The sequence below is a fragment of the Gymnoscopelus braueri genome, assembly GCF_963280865.1.
Source record: "Gymnoscopelus braueri genome assembly, chromosome: 2".
NCBI lineage: Eukaryota > Metazoa > Chordata > Actinopteri > Myctophiformes > Myctophidae > Gymnoscopelus > Gymnoscopelus braueri.
In genome coordinates, this window is record NC_137604.1 from 46818065 (window position 1) to 46832625 (window position 14561).

The window sequence follows — 14561 nt, forward strand, 5'->3', positions numbered from 1 at the left end:
CTTCATCCGTCTGAAGTTATACTATTCACATACAATCACCACTGACTTTGTGTTCACAATATTCACAATATGGAGATTATTGGCACACACACAGACAAATACTCGCAGTAAGAATATTCGCAGTATTATAATATTCAAGGATGTTACTTCCTTGGCCTACTGGCAGCGTGCATATGCAGTGATCGGCCCAGTGGTTTGCGAGATTAGCCGCAGACTAATTTCTCAAGACAGATTTTCAATTTGCAATAAAAAGCCGCCAGCAGGATCACTGTTTTGAATAGGAGCTCTCCTATGGGTCAGGCCCTTGAGCAGAAAGCAAGAACATCGTCATAAAGAGGCACAGCCAAGCCTGATTTCCTGTTATTCAAACATTGAAATTAACTTTCCCCCGAGGTAAAAAAAAAGAGAAAAGAATGATAATTTATTGATTTTCTTGTAACTGAACGGGTTCCCAGATTGTGGACACCCTGAAAGGCTGACAGACGCAGGGGTGAAAATATAGTTGTAAAAGATTTGCATGTACACACACCGTTCTTAAATAAGTTTAAAGGATGGATATTTTTGAAAATTCACCATTCATATTGGAGTTAGTCTGCCTAGAGGCTGAGATGAGGGCGTTGAGAGATGTGAACATCAAACTCAACCAGCAGCTCAGCACTTCCAAAGACCTCCAGAAAAAGGAGTTCATAGAGAGGCAGAAATGGGAGGACAGAAACCAGCTGCTTCGAGAAAAGGAGGCTTTGGCCGAAAAGTTACTTAACAACACAGAGCAGAAGATCAAAGACCTGGGGAGAGAGTTGAAGGAATCAGAGGAGCCATCCGTGGCGAAGCTTGAGGAATATGAGGGAGCAAACAAAGTGAAAGACCAGATTGATTGCCACCCTGTAAAAGAGACCTTCCTTTCAGACAGAGGAGACAAAGAGCTTGCTGTTTGAGAAAGACGAAGCCTGGAAAGAAGAACTTGACTATTGGCAAAGCAAATGGGAACTGAGTTGAACAGTGTCCTGAAACAACAGCACATCACAGAGGAGAATAGACATCTCTGACACCAGCTGGGTTTCATCAAGACTCCTTTGGCAGATGAAAAAGGCAGGCTTTCGAGGAAGAGATGAAGGCAAGAGAGGAGGCATCCCTACTGGCAAAGTTTTGAAGAAGTGGAAGCAAAGAATGGGAAAGACCTGAGATCGCCACACTGCAAGAGGTTGGTATGGCCATGGCTCTGACAGTGCTTGAGGAAGATGAAGAAGCAAAGCATAGAGATCAGGAGATCTCAACTCTGCAGAGACCAGAGGATCAAGAGGCCAAGGCTCTGACACTGCTTGAGTAAGACAAGGAAACACAGAATAGGAAAGAGCAGGAGACAGCCACCATCCCTGCAAGAGAAAGTTTACTTTTAGAAGATGGTTCTCTCCAGGGAGAAAGTGTTGGAGCATGGGAGACAGGTGGCAAGTGAGTGGACAAAGCATGTACTGTAGAGGAGTTGAAATACATAGAGAAGTACGTGGCGGACCTGTTGGCTCCACAGGGAGCTCCACAGGGTGCTCCACAGGGTGCTCCCTCCTGTGCCTGCTGGACAGTTCTGGCAGCAGGTGTTTGAGGAGAACAAAAAGGATTACAAAAGACAGGCATCACCCTGGAAATTGACTGTTTGTAACAATGCAGTCTGGTAAGCGCTTGAGATGTCTCAAAGCCCAGGTCTCTAGGCTCAGAGAGAGTTTTGTCCTTGTGGCTATTGGAGCCCTAAATGCAGTCCTGGCCCTGAGGAATTTGGTGCCCTAGGCAGCATTTTACCTGGTGCCCCCCCACCCCCATGGCCTATTATTTAATAATAAATAAGGCTATTTCACAAACACAAATAACTAGGACACCGTGTAAATTACAAAAGCCAAATTACAATTTACAATTTTGGCATTTAGCAGACGTGATTTACAGTAAGCAAGATAAACTCGAGGTAATACATCAAATGCATAGTGTAGTGCCTCAGTAATCTAGGATCATAGATAAACCAACAATAACCTATCCATCAGTCTAATGTCTAAACATTATAATATCAAAAAATAAATAAATAATGTACATTGAAACTATACACACACTTAGGATGCCAGGTCAACAATGACCTGGCATCTGTCTAAATAAAATGCTATCTAATTTACATCTTAACATTTGCATAAGACTGCATGGTCGTCAAGGCTAGAACATTTGAAACAAGTCTCAATCAAAGAAATGTAACTTAACGTGCTGTACGGCACGTCGTTTCCATTCACATGGCACGTGACCGCTGCGTGTTCATTATGCACGCATGTTCGTGTCATGTTCTACTTTACTGTGCCATGAAACTAATAAACCGGTTTCTGCACATACTGTACCTAGGGATGAATGCAGCCCTCCTGTAATTATCTGGAATGCTTCCTTCTAACAATACAGGTCGAGTTATTGGCATATTGAAACGGATTTGAAATGTCAAACATATCAAGCCTCTGACATCTTTACAACATGCAACATCATGCAACATGTGTGTGTTCCGCCCTCAGATTCATCTTATGGAGGCCATCACCCCTGCCCGGGTTAACGCGTTAAAGTCTATTTATGTTAATGTAAATATAAATTAAGTTTTAAATAAAAACGGGTTTCACTCCCACTTTATGTTGCATCTCTTTTCCCCCTAGACAGGGACGTAACAATATAATATCCATTCCAAGTTTTATTAGCCTTTGGTCGTGAGGTTAAACTGTAAACAAACTTTGTTAGCTTGTAGATCTGTCCCTTTTGAAGAGTGGTGATGTATTCCGTCAGTTTCCGGTTGCCTTTTATGGTCGTAAATGGGAGCTCGCCAGGGGCGGAGCGTCCGGGGAGGCCAGGGAGGCGGGCGCCTCCAGGCCCGCGACCCTCGCGGGCCCGTGCCGTCAGAGAATAAATCGGTAAAATCAGGAATCAATCAAGATTGTTGTTTAAATCAAGAATTAAACAACATAACCCTAACCTAACCCTACCCTAACCCTAAAACCGAAATAAAGTGACAAAAAGCCCCCCAAAAAGTGACCGAAACCGCCGCAAACCCGCAATTTTTTTCGCGCGCCCTGTGCACCCACGCACGCGCGCGGCCCGGCTTTGATTTGTTCCGCCACTGCATGGAGCAATGCAAATGATTCACCACGTGAACGCGCCTCTGACTGTCAGACAAAAATTAGGAAGACCGGCGATACACACATATCAGAGGTTTACACGCCGGTTGGCACGCACGTCCGTTTGTCCTTATCGAAAATACGCACCCCTTTAGTCACTTTATTTAGGCACTATTTACAAACAACTTAGTGAATCAGGCCCAAATATGTATATTTTTCTATTATATATATTTTTAAAAAACTTAAATTGGCGCCCTAGGCAATTGCCTACTCTGCCTATTGGCTGGGCCGGCTCTGCCTGAATGGCCAAAAGAATAAGAAGAAAAAATGAAAACAAAATAGAAGAAACTGCATTTAAACTGTGATTAAACCTGAATAGATTGCCCATTCGTTAATGCACAATGTACAGTATACTATATATATATATACTGTATGTTGCTGTAGGCTACCTCTTGTTTGTTTTGCATTACTGGTTTTCATACGAGAACCACATCGAGTATGACTTAATGGCAGAACTCTACAAGAACACAGCAAAACATCTGTTTAGGTTTGTATTTATTCCAGCGTGAGAAATATGTCAGCGTTTTGACGACTTCCTCTTATAAATATAAAACATGTGCTCATATTAACAGTTCACAAATCAGCACGCTTAAATCATTTTAAATGTTAAATCAAACACAGTGCTTTATGGAATCATTCAGCTAATTTCTTAAGCACAGCTTCATTCGAGGACAAAGCAAAGCAACAGGTCAGATCTGGGATGTGCTTTGCCGGGTTTTATTCAGCCAAAAGTCATGGAGAGAAGCAGACAGCAGACTTCTTTAAGAAGACAACAAGGCACAGAAAAACAAGTGAGATTCAACACCTAGAGATGTTGAATCAAACCACATTGATCCTTATAATGTTCAGTCCAGAAGATAGTGTGTGTGTGTGTGTGTGTGTGTGTGTGTGTGTGTGTGTGTGTGTGTGTGTGTGTGTGTGTGTGTGTGTGTGTGTGTGTGTGTGTGTGTGTGTGTGTGTGTGTGTGTGTGTGTGTGTGTGTGTGTGTGTGTGTGTGCGCGCGTGCACGCGTGTGTGTGCGTGTTTTAATCCTCCTTCTTGCCCTGACTGTTATGAAATCAGAGCACAGTTCACACCACACTGCATGTATGTGCTTCCTTCTCTGTACCAGGTGTGCGTGCGTGCGTGCGTGGGTATGTGCATGAGCGCATGCGTGTGTGTGTTTTACTCCTCCTTCTTGCCCTCCTGTGTGAGCGAGTGTTGGTTATACTGGATGTCTGTCTTGAACAGCTTGTCCCACCAGGTGAAACAGGAGGCGTAGTTCCCTGCGCCGTTCATGTGGTGGAAGTCATGGAAGCGAGAGCCAGTGTAGTAAGGGATGAGGTAGAGAGGATTGAGAGGAATGTCATAACCACTGAGAAACAGAGAGACAGAGCGAGAGAGAGAGAGAGAGAGAGAGAGAGACAGAGAAAAAGAGAGAGAGATATTTATTGAGAGAGGTGGGAGAGGGAGGATGGAAATGTAGGGATTAGCTATTTAACCATTTCTATCATTCTTTTACGGTGATGTTGAACTTTGGTAGAAGGTGGGGTTAGCTATACCTGGCTATATCAGTTGCTCCTGTGCCCCGTGAGTAAGGGGAGCGAGGGAATGATCGTGAACAAAGCAGATTTGTCCTATGTGTTAAAACAACGAGTCCTGTCACTTACTTTTGAGAAAGGGAAGTGGCTCAATGCATGATATTCTGGTGTTACACAGAATCCTGTGACCTGTCAGATTCTGTGACGTAAGGGGACAACAGTTTCCTACTGATATTTGGGGCACTAGAGATCGACTTTGAAACTAAAAGAATTAGATACATTTCACTTTCTCAAAACCAAGTAACATGATTTGTTTGTTACTGATAGAATCAGCTATGTTCATGTTCAGTTATGTGTTTAACAGTGTGATTTTGTGACCGATTTAAACTATTCCACATTCCCCCTTTCATGGCGCACAGGAGCAACTAATAAGAACCCAAGTTAAACATCACTATAAGTAACATGTTGCAGAAAACTGAACCTGTTTTTATTGTATTTTAATTTCTAATAGATTATGTTTTTATTTAATTCTTTGACAAGCAGAAAACATGGCTTGCCTTGCGTTGTTGGGGTGCTGACAACGCATTGATTTGTAACGCGTCAATCAGTGTGTCAGGTTTCTGTCTCACTCCCTGTCGCTCTCTCTTGCTGATCGAGCTCTGGTCTCATGTCACACACAACAGAAACCCTTGCTTCACAACTGCGATTTGCGATGATGACAACCAAGGCTTTCAGTTTAAATTCCTGGGGTTATCATGCTGATCAGCATGTCCATGTTCAGGTTTTGGTACCCAGCATTCCATGAGAACAGTCATGATGTCAGCGTTGTGACATCAGGTATCTCCATATGTGGGCATAATCCAGGCACTGGAGTGTGCACCAGCACACTGTGACGTAACCGTTGCCAAACAATGTTGATTTGCACTGATGTCAGTGATCTCCAAATATGGGCATTTAAAGCGTTGCCAAACAATGTTGATTTGTACTGACAGCAGGGATCTCCACGTCGGGTATGTCAATATGCAGGCTGATAATGTGTCGCATTATCAGCCTGTCCGTCGTTGCTGGGCGGGGTAATTGCACTGACCCCGTCTGGGCAGTGGCACCCGTTGCCACTGCCCAGTCAATACAGTTATATCTGCAGGCCCACCACAGACAGACAGATGTGGAACTTGAACTTTATATAGGAGAAATATACGGTATATATACAGTAACTTATTGATTGCACACTTTGGCCCTCATTAGCCCTTTTATTGTTTCAATGGAACTATGGAACTACAATGATTCTACCTAGTGTTATTTATTGTGTGTATTTATTGTATCTTTGTCTATGGCTGAAAACTAGTTTCCCCTTTGGAGATCAATGATTTATCCTATCCTATGCTATACTTTGGGGTTTAGGGGGTTTATTACATTTCAGCCATCATTGTGCTGTCCTACAGTACATTCTGTCAGAATCAGAATCAGAATCAGTTTTATTGTCACATCACAGGTTTACAAGGTAAAAAAGTGAGTGAAATTCTTTTTTGTACATCGTTCCCATCGCAACGTTAGTTTCCATAGAAAGAAGAGGGGGGGGGGGGAGAAGAAGAGGGTGGGGGGCAAGTGGGAAGGAGATCAAAACAAGAGAGCAACAGAAGGCCAGACAAGTTATCTACATATTTACAAATTACCTGAGATAATAAAAAACTAAAAAAAACTAAACTAAGGTGCCTGAGCATAGCAGCAATGTATTGTATACTGTGCATGTTATACTTATACTGTGCATGATAGACAATGGACATTAAGGTGCTTAGAGGAAAAGGAGCACAATAAAAAAAAAGACCAAAAAAAAGTCAGTGCGTTATACAAGGGATTAAGGTCCAGAAAAGTCTGCGCCGCCTGTTGTCAGGCTGCTGAACAAGGCCTATGCCTCATTCAGGCTTATGCCCCATTCAGCATTCTGACAGCAGCCGGATTGAAACTACACCAGAACCTGGTGGTGGAACTCTTGATACTGCGGTAGAGCCCCTTGCCCGGTCGCGGTCGTTGTAGGGGGTTGAACAGTCTGTGACTTGGGTCGTGCTTGTCCTTGATGATGCGCTTGGCTTTGACCGCTTTTTGTACAGTTCCTGGAGCGCTGGGAGCTCGATTCCCATTATCCGCTCTGCCGATCGCACTACTCGTTGTAGGCTGATCTTTTCTCGGGCAGTGCAGTTCCCGTACCAGGCCGTGACACAGCCTGTTAGGATGCCTTCAACAGAACTGTTGTAGTACAGCCTGAGGATGCGACGTCCTACTCCGAGCTTCTTCAGGCGGCGGAGCCAGTACAGTCGCTGCTGAGCCTTTTTCCTCACGTGTGTGGAGTGCGTCTCCCATTTGAGGTCCTCCTCGATGTGTACTCCGAGGAACTTGAACTCGCTGACCCTTTCCACTGCAGCACCGTCGATGAGGATGGGCGCATGGTCTCTCCGCGGCCTCCTGAAGTCCACGATCAGTTCTTTGGTCTTGTCGACGTTAAGAGAGAGGTTGTTCTCCCGGCACCAGCGTGCCAGTGATTTGATCTCCTCTCTGTAGTCAGACTCGACGTTGTTGACGATTCGGCCTATCACTGTCGTGTCGTCCGCGTACTTTATGATGGTGTTGGAGACATGTGTGGCTATGCAGTCATACGTGTACAGTGTCATTCTGTGGCACACAATCAGGGAGTTGATGATATGACAAGCATAAAACCTATGTTTTATGCAGATGTGATGCCAGGGTTTAAACTGCCACATGGACCTTAGACCCTTGTTGACCTGTCAGTTCCTCCCTACAATATACAGTACTACCAGCCATGCTACGGTCTCCACAACAAGATATGGAAACATACTATATGGAAACAGAAATATTTAAAGGTAGGGTAAGTGATTTGCATTGGTTAAAATAAGTGTGAAATAGCTCTATATTGTGATAGTACTCATTGCTATAGAGTGTTTGTTCAGTAAAAGGAGTCTCCTTGTCTCTCCAGCTCTTTATAAAACAGAAAATGCATTTTCGTTTCAGTTTCAGTTTCATTTCCAATTTTATCCAATCAGGATAGAGAACTCAATCAGGATATAGATTAAACAAGTGAAATTGGAAGTGATGACACTAAGAAATGAGCAGGCAAAATTGGAACTGGAACACTATACAATTTAAGCTTAAAATGGGTACTTTCTCCTGATTGGCTGAGAGTTTGACACCTACCGGAAAATGTATTTTCTGTTTATTAAAGAGCTGGAGAGACGGGGAGACTCCTGTTACTGAACAAACACTCTATAGCAATGATTACTATCAGAATATAGTGCTTTAACCTTTTAACAAAATACTTTTTTTTTAACCAAAAAATATCACAATATAATATCACCTACCTTTAAGAATGCATCATCATAATTCAAAATACTGACTTTTGTAGCAATCACACAGCAATATTAATTTGAATCTGCTGACTTCTCTCACCCTCTTGTGGTGGATTCAGGTAATGGCAACTATCTATTGTTTGATGAGTCATAGCAATTACATGAGAGTCACACACCTCTATCATGACAATGTATTATGTAGATGTCTGCTGCTGCAGTGTTGTTCCATGGCTGTGAGGAAAAGTTTGATTAACGTTGACCTCAATGTCAAGTTCTAGTCATAACCAGCCAATTAGCTGTTTTGAGTTGTGTGGCTGGTTATACAGTATCTGTTCAGTTGAACTTAACTGAACTGGACCTGTGTCCTATTTAAAGGTCATCGAGGAAGACACTGAACCCCTGCCATCTCTCTCTCTCTCTTTCTCTCTCTTTCTCTCAAGTCATTCTGGATTGAAAGGTCAGCTAAACTAGGTTAAGGAAAATTGTCTGTCAGTGCATTCAATTCTAAGAAAGGATTTCTTTCTCATCTTTTATACCTGTGAACGTCGATGGTCTCCAGGAGACGGAAGGCGAGCCAGGCCCACAGCAGTATCACGTGGTTACAGAAGAGCAGGATACCAATGAAGAAGCCGGCTCCCAGGATCACAGTCTCGGCCGGGTGTGCATATTCGGCCTGCATGCCGAATGGAGCCTGGAGGACAGGAGAAGCAGACACCATAATGAGTATCGGGTGTTTGTGTATGCGTGTGTGCAGTTGTTTTGTTTGTGTAGTTTGAGTTGTGGTATGTATATTGGATTCCAATGCTTGATTTATACTTGGTTGTGCGCTGTCATGCACCAAAAATAGTGGATCTACGAGCTCACAACATGCGTGCGTGTGTGTGTGTGTGTGTGTGTGTGTTATACTCACAGTAAAGTCATGGTGGATCTTGTGGATGTATTTGTAGATGCAACGGTGGTGCAGCGCCCGATGAAAGAAGTAGTGCCAGGTGTCCTCTACCACAGCACTGGCAAAACACTGAGCTACCACGTAGGGCCTGGAGAGGGAGAGAGAGAGAGTCTCAATGGTTGACATCATGTACTGCATTGTAGCACGGTCACAACTCTGATGTGAACTGTATTATGGTGCATAAGACATAATATGTATTAATAAATAATAAGTATTATTCCCACTGACCAGCGGGGCATGGCATCCCACTCGTAGGGGATGTTGAAGAACTCTGTGAAGTAGTATGTTCCAGAGATGAGAAACAGCTGGATGCAGAAATGGTTATACATCAATAGCTTAAAACACTTCCATTGTTTCTCCCAGGTCTCAGGGTTGTCCTGCATCGGCATACAAACACACACAGAGGAATACAATTCAGTTTAGTTCATTTGCAAACATACACTCTCTCTAATGCCGAATTCACACCAGCGGTGGTCGAGATTTCTACCGCTGCGTTTTTCCGCTAAATGGGTGTACAAAGGTGGCAGTCAGTCCTCTGCTGTTGTGAATTTGGTGTAAACTTAATTCTCTCTCTCTCTCTCATACACCTGCTGGATCTTATACTTCTGCATGAAGGGCAGGAACTGGAACAAGAAGCCAGGAAGACAGCACATAAAGTAGATGAACTCATGAACGAAGAGCGACCCCCAGGTGGCGATCTGGAACTTGGTGTAGTTGTCCAGCATGTAACCCCAGGCCTGCTTCAGAGGGGGCTGGAAGGGGTTGGGTGGTAACACTGCATCTATGAACTCCACTGCCAGGTACGCAGAGCCCAGGATGTTGGCCGTGCCGTTGACCTCCATAGTAGAGCGGTTGATGCAGGGTGAGTGTGTGTGAGGGAAATCTGGGGGAGGACAAAAACAAGTTTTGTTGCCGGCTGAGTGTTTTATGTTATTTTCGGTGAGTGACACTGTCTTATGACAAAGTATGTAAATTAGGCTTAAAGCCGGCCTTAGGCTTTAAAGCATAAAGACCCTGTAAGGGTTTATTTCTCAACAGTGACCGGTTCACATTCATTATCCCTTACTTAATATCAGCATCTGTGTACAACTCCCCCTGTAGACGGTGACGTCAGTGTAAGAACACATTAAGAACACAAATTGTGAAACAGTTTAACACGTGTCGATAACTAAACTACGGGTCTGAGACACGTGGCCGGCGTGTTAAAAGGTGTTAAAACCTCCAAATGGCTAAGGGGACAATTGTATAACTAGGCTTCTATATTATAATTACATAACTGTTACTGTACACAATATTACTTTACATTACATTACAATGAGCTTGATTTGAGAAAAGGTGCAGTAAGAGATTCTAGTTTTTAAAATAAGTGTTAAATAGCTCTACATTGTGATTGCTATAGAGTGTTCAGTAACAGCTGTCTCCCTAATACTCTCAGCTCTTTAGTAAATCAGGTCGGGACACCAATTGTATGCAGTCAAGAGAGAACTCATACAGGATACAGGACAAACAAGTGAAATCGGAACTGGAACACTATAAAAAATGTAAGCTGATAAATGGACACTCTCTCCTGATTAGCTGAAGCTAAACCCACAAATGTGTTTTCTGTTTATTACAGAGCTGGAGAGACGTATCAGAATATAGAGCGTTGACTTTTTAAACAACAAAAGTTTTGCGTTGACTTTTTAAACAACAAAAGTTTTGTTTTAACCATAAATATCACTTACAGTAAGTTGTGTTCTCAGTGTATTCACAAATAATTAACTATTCAGTGTTTTTAAACTTTACAGGCCAACATTTGCCGTAAAAGTAGCCTATTTGACATTTGCACCCAAGCACCTGATGAAGTTCTAACATGCTACAACAATCACACCATCTACATTATGCATCAATACAATATTCAATTAAATTAATTATTTTTGCACAATAATTCCATATAGCTTCTCACCTTGATATGGAATTCAGTCTGAAGTTCTGAGTATATCCGTGTGATGTCGTACCTGTGTGTTCTCGCTCTCTCACTGTATCTCGCTCACTCTGCTTTAGAGGTATGGCCTGCCCTGCACAGTAGCACAGGGGACCAGGCCTGGATTAACACATGGCGTCACAGGGCTGTAGCTTGGGACACGAGGCTCCTAGGGGCATTGATCCTTCAATCGACTGTGCAACTGTGTGTGTGTGTGTGTGTGTGTGTGTGTGTGTGTGTGTGTGTGTGTGTGTGTGTGTGTGTGTGTGTGTGTGTGTGTGTGTGTGTGTGTGTGTGTGTGTGTGTGTGTGTGTGTGTGTGTGTGTGTGTGTGTGTGTGCGTGCGCGTGCGCGTGCGCGTGTGCGTGTGCGTGCGTGCGTGTGTGTGTGTGTCAATGCGAAATGAGGCTTCAGTGTTCTCTGACATAATGATATGTTTCTTGTGCAAGGTTCTGCCTTGGACTACTTTCACACCGATTGGAGATTAGCTGTTCACAGACAAGACACATAAACAAACAAACAAACAAACAAACAAACAGACAGACAGACAGACACACAGACACACACACTCTGTACTTTTGATCAAAGTCATGTATACAGTATGTGGTATTTATTTATTTAGTTCATTATTTTGGTGTCAGCATGTTGGCACTGGAAATACCGTGTTCTTTAAAATGTGTCTGAATAATCCCGTAAGGGATAGGCTGTGTGGAGGCAGCCAGACACGAAAATAAAATGATTCATTCATTCACATTCATTTACACAGAGCGACAGAGGCGAAGACATAATCTCCGGCCTTGAGGCTATGAGCTATATTATCCCAGCCAGGTCGGAACGGCTGGGCACGCACATGCACTCCCAGTAGGCCAATGAAGAAACCTCCACCCCAAATTATTTAAATGAGCCACATGGTGACACTATACCAGGCTGATTTCTGTAAAACACGCTTTTTGCTACTGCTACAGATTAGCTTTTTCAGATTCCCTTCCAATTGGCTACGATTGGCTTCAAAACATTGAGGGAGTGGCCCATTTTGCACAAAAAGCAACAAATCATGAACGCAGCATCCGGTGGCTGTGAAACTTTGCACGCACATCTCCACTACGCCAAGGAATCCGGGCACAAAACCCTATACGGTCCTCGCCCTGGGCACGAAAAAAAAGTCTTAATCCGGCCCTAAAGGGGAAGATGTCGGTGAGCAGAGGGGAGGAAAGTGGAGGAGGAGAAATGGGAGATGGGAGATGAAATGGGAGATGAAGGCCAGGGAAATGTATGTGGAACATGGGAGATGTATTGTGTCCTTGTCACTGCACTAATGACGGCTGTTGGTTGGTTGGGACGTGTGGTGTCACTGGTGACTACATGTATATCAGAGGATGCACATGTGCTTCTACGCTTCTACACGCTATAACCAGACCAACAGTGTCGGTTGACAGCGACAGAGAACACAGTACACAGGGAAAATGACTACCTGTACAATCTGTCCAATCGCCTCAATCGCCTGAAGAAAATCAGGGTGAACTGCCGCATCCTCAGGGCGTTTCTCAACAGCACCAATCGAGAGCATCCTGACGAGTGGCACCACCGCCTGGGAACTGTGCCGCCCTCAACTGCAAAGCACTACATTGTGGAGCGGAAAACCCAGCCCTTCATAGGAGAGGTGAGCTTCTCTCCCACCAGGGAATACAGAAAAATGGGTTTAGCTAAGGCTAAGTGAATCATAGGACATTTATCACCACAGCCAGGCAAGCGATATTGGAGTATCAGAAGCACCAGACTTCTGAATAGTTTTCTCCTAGCAACCATCAGACTGCTGAACAAGTGCTGATATTGTATTACCTGCTGCTATTTTTATATGCTGGACATGTTTTCCACCTGCATGAGAAACATTTCTGCCTTCCATATAGTTCCACTGCCACCTATCCATTGCAAAGTTTTTAATCATACACCTTACTTACTGTATGTACTGTATATTGGATATATATATTTCATTTGTCCGTGCCTTCCAGTCATTTGACCTGTTCTGTGTTCCTTTCCTCTCTATTCTCTCTTCCCCCTTCTAGCTCTTCCTGTAATTGCGATTTTGAGAGATTCACACGAAAAACGATTTCACCCAATCTTTTACACCTTTAATTGTGTGATGTGAAAATAAAGTTGATTCTAATTCTGATACTAGGTGTGCAGTTCAGTGGAGCGCCAGAGAATTTTGCCACCCAAATATGCAGTTCACCACGGCTCCATATCTGATCAGTGGTTCCTGAGATTATGAATTCATGAAATGTGAAAAATATTCACACAAAACAAATTCACAAAATGTGAAACATATTCATACAAAATGTGAAACATATTCATACAAAATGTGAAACATATTCATACAAAATGTGAAACATATTCATACAAAATGTTCACAACAAATAAAAATAAATCACAAAATGTGTAAAACAAATATGCGGGCATTAATTTCCTTGGCCTGCTGATAGCATGCACAAGATTGCTACACCATTTGTGTTTTGTGAGATTATCAGTGGACAGACACAATAATTCGGGGGACATACAGTACATGCTGTACATGCATACATACAGTACATACGGACTAACACTCTCCTAGACGGCTTGGCATGACGTCGTAGGAAAAAAAAATCATTCTTTGGGTCGATGAAAGGCAGTCTTTGGCCCATTTTCAGTAAATCACATAACGGCTGAGATGGAAGTTACTGGACCACCCCCATGAACCCACATCCAGATGGGATGAGAGCCAACATGGTGGCCCTACCCTACCGTGTTGGCTCCACAGGGTGCTCCCTCCTGTCGCTGCTGTACAGTTCTGGCGGCAGGTGCTTGAGGAGAACAAAAGGAATGACAAAAGACAGGCACCACCCTGGAAACGGACTGTAACAATGCAGTCTGGTAAGCGCTTGAGGTGTCTCAAAGCCCAGCGCTCTAGGCTCAGAGAGAGCTTGTAACCCGGCAGCTGGTAGAGCCCTGACAAAGGACATGGACAATTAACTAAAAAAAGGGAAGAATATATAAAAAACAAACTGAGTTGAAACTGTGATTAATCCTGTATAGATTGTCCATTTGCGAATACACTATGTATATATAAATGTTATGCTGTTTGTTTGGCATTACTGGTTTTCATACAAGAACCACACTGAGTATGATTTAATTGCAGAACTCTACAAACACATAGTCAAACATCTGTTTAGGTTTGTATTTATTCCAGCATGAGAAATACAGTACATTTGGATTACTTTTTCTTATAAAAACGAAACGAAACATGTGCCCATAATAATAGTTATGAAATCAGGACTGTCCAGCCCAGCAGTTCCCTATAATCCATTGCCCTTTTCATTTAAATGTAACATCAGCACACTTAAAAACATGCCTGTCTTCATTCCCAACATCTGCTTCCTAAACATGAGACAGAACTGAACTGAACTGAATCCTCACTACAACATAATTATCCTAGGCTAGCTGATCATAACTAATTTCAAATATTAAAATCACATGGAAAATAAACAGCTAAAGTGCTTTATGGAATCATTCAGCTCATTTCTCTTTGAGAACATGGGCCCAGAGGTAAACGGAG

The 14561-nt window shown here is 43.1% G+C and overlaps 1 protein-coding gene across 1 annotated transcript; it reads right to left on the bottom strand.

The window, feature by feature from the left end:
* Positions 1 to 4346: 4346 nt before the first annotated feature.
* On the bottom strand, positions 4347 to 9852 carry LOC308077264 (methylsterol monooxygenase 1-like; the record flags this gene model as incomplete). The annotated part of the gene is made up of 5 exons (XM_080417885.1): positions 4347 to 4536; positions 8598 to 8752; positions 8972 to 9098; positions 9239 to 9387; positions 9598 to 9852. 5 exons carry the CDS (start codon positions 9850 to 9852, stop codon positions 4347 to 4349), a joined length of 876 nt encoding a protein of 291 aa, XP_080274011.1.
* Positions 9853 to 14561: the final 4709 nt, after the last annotated feature.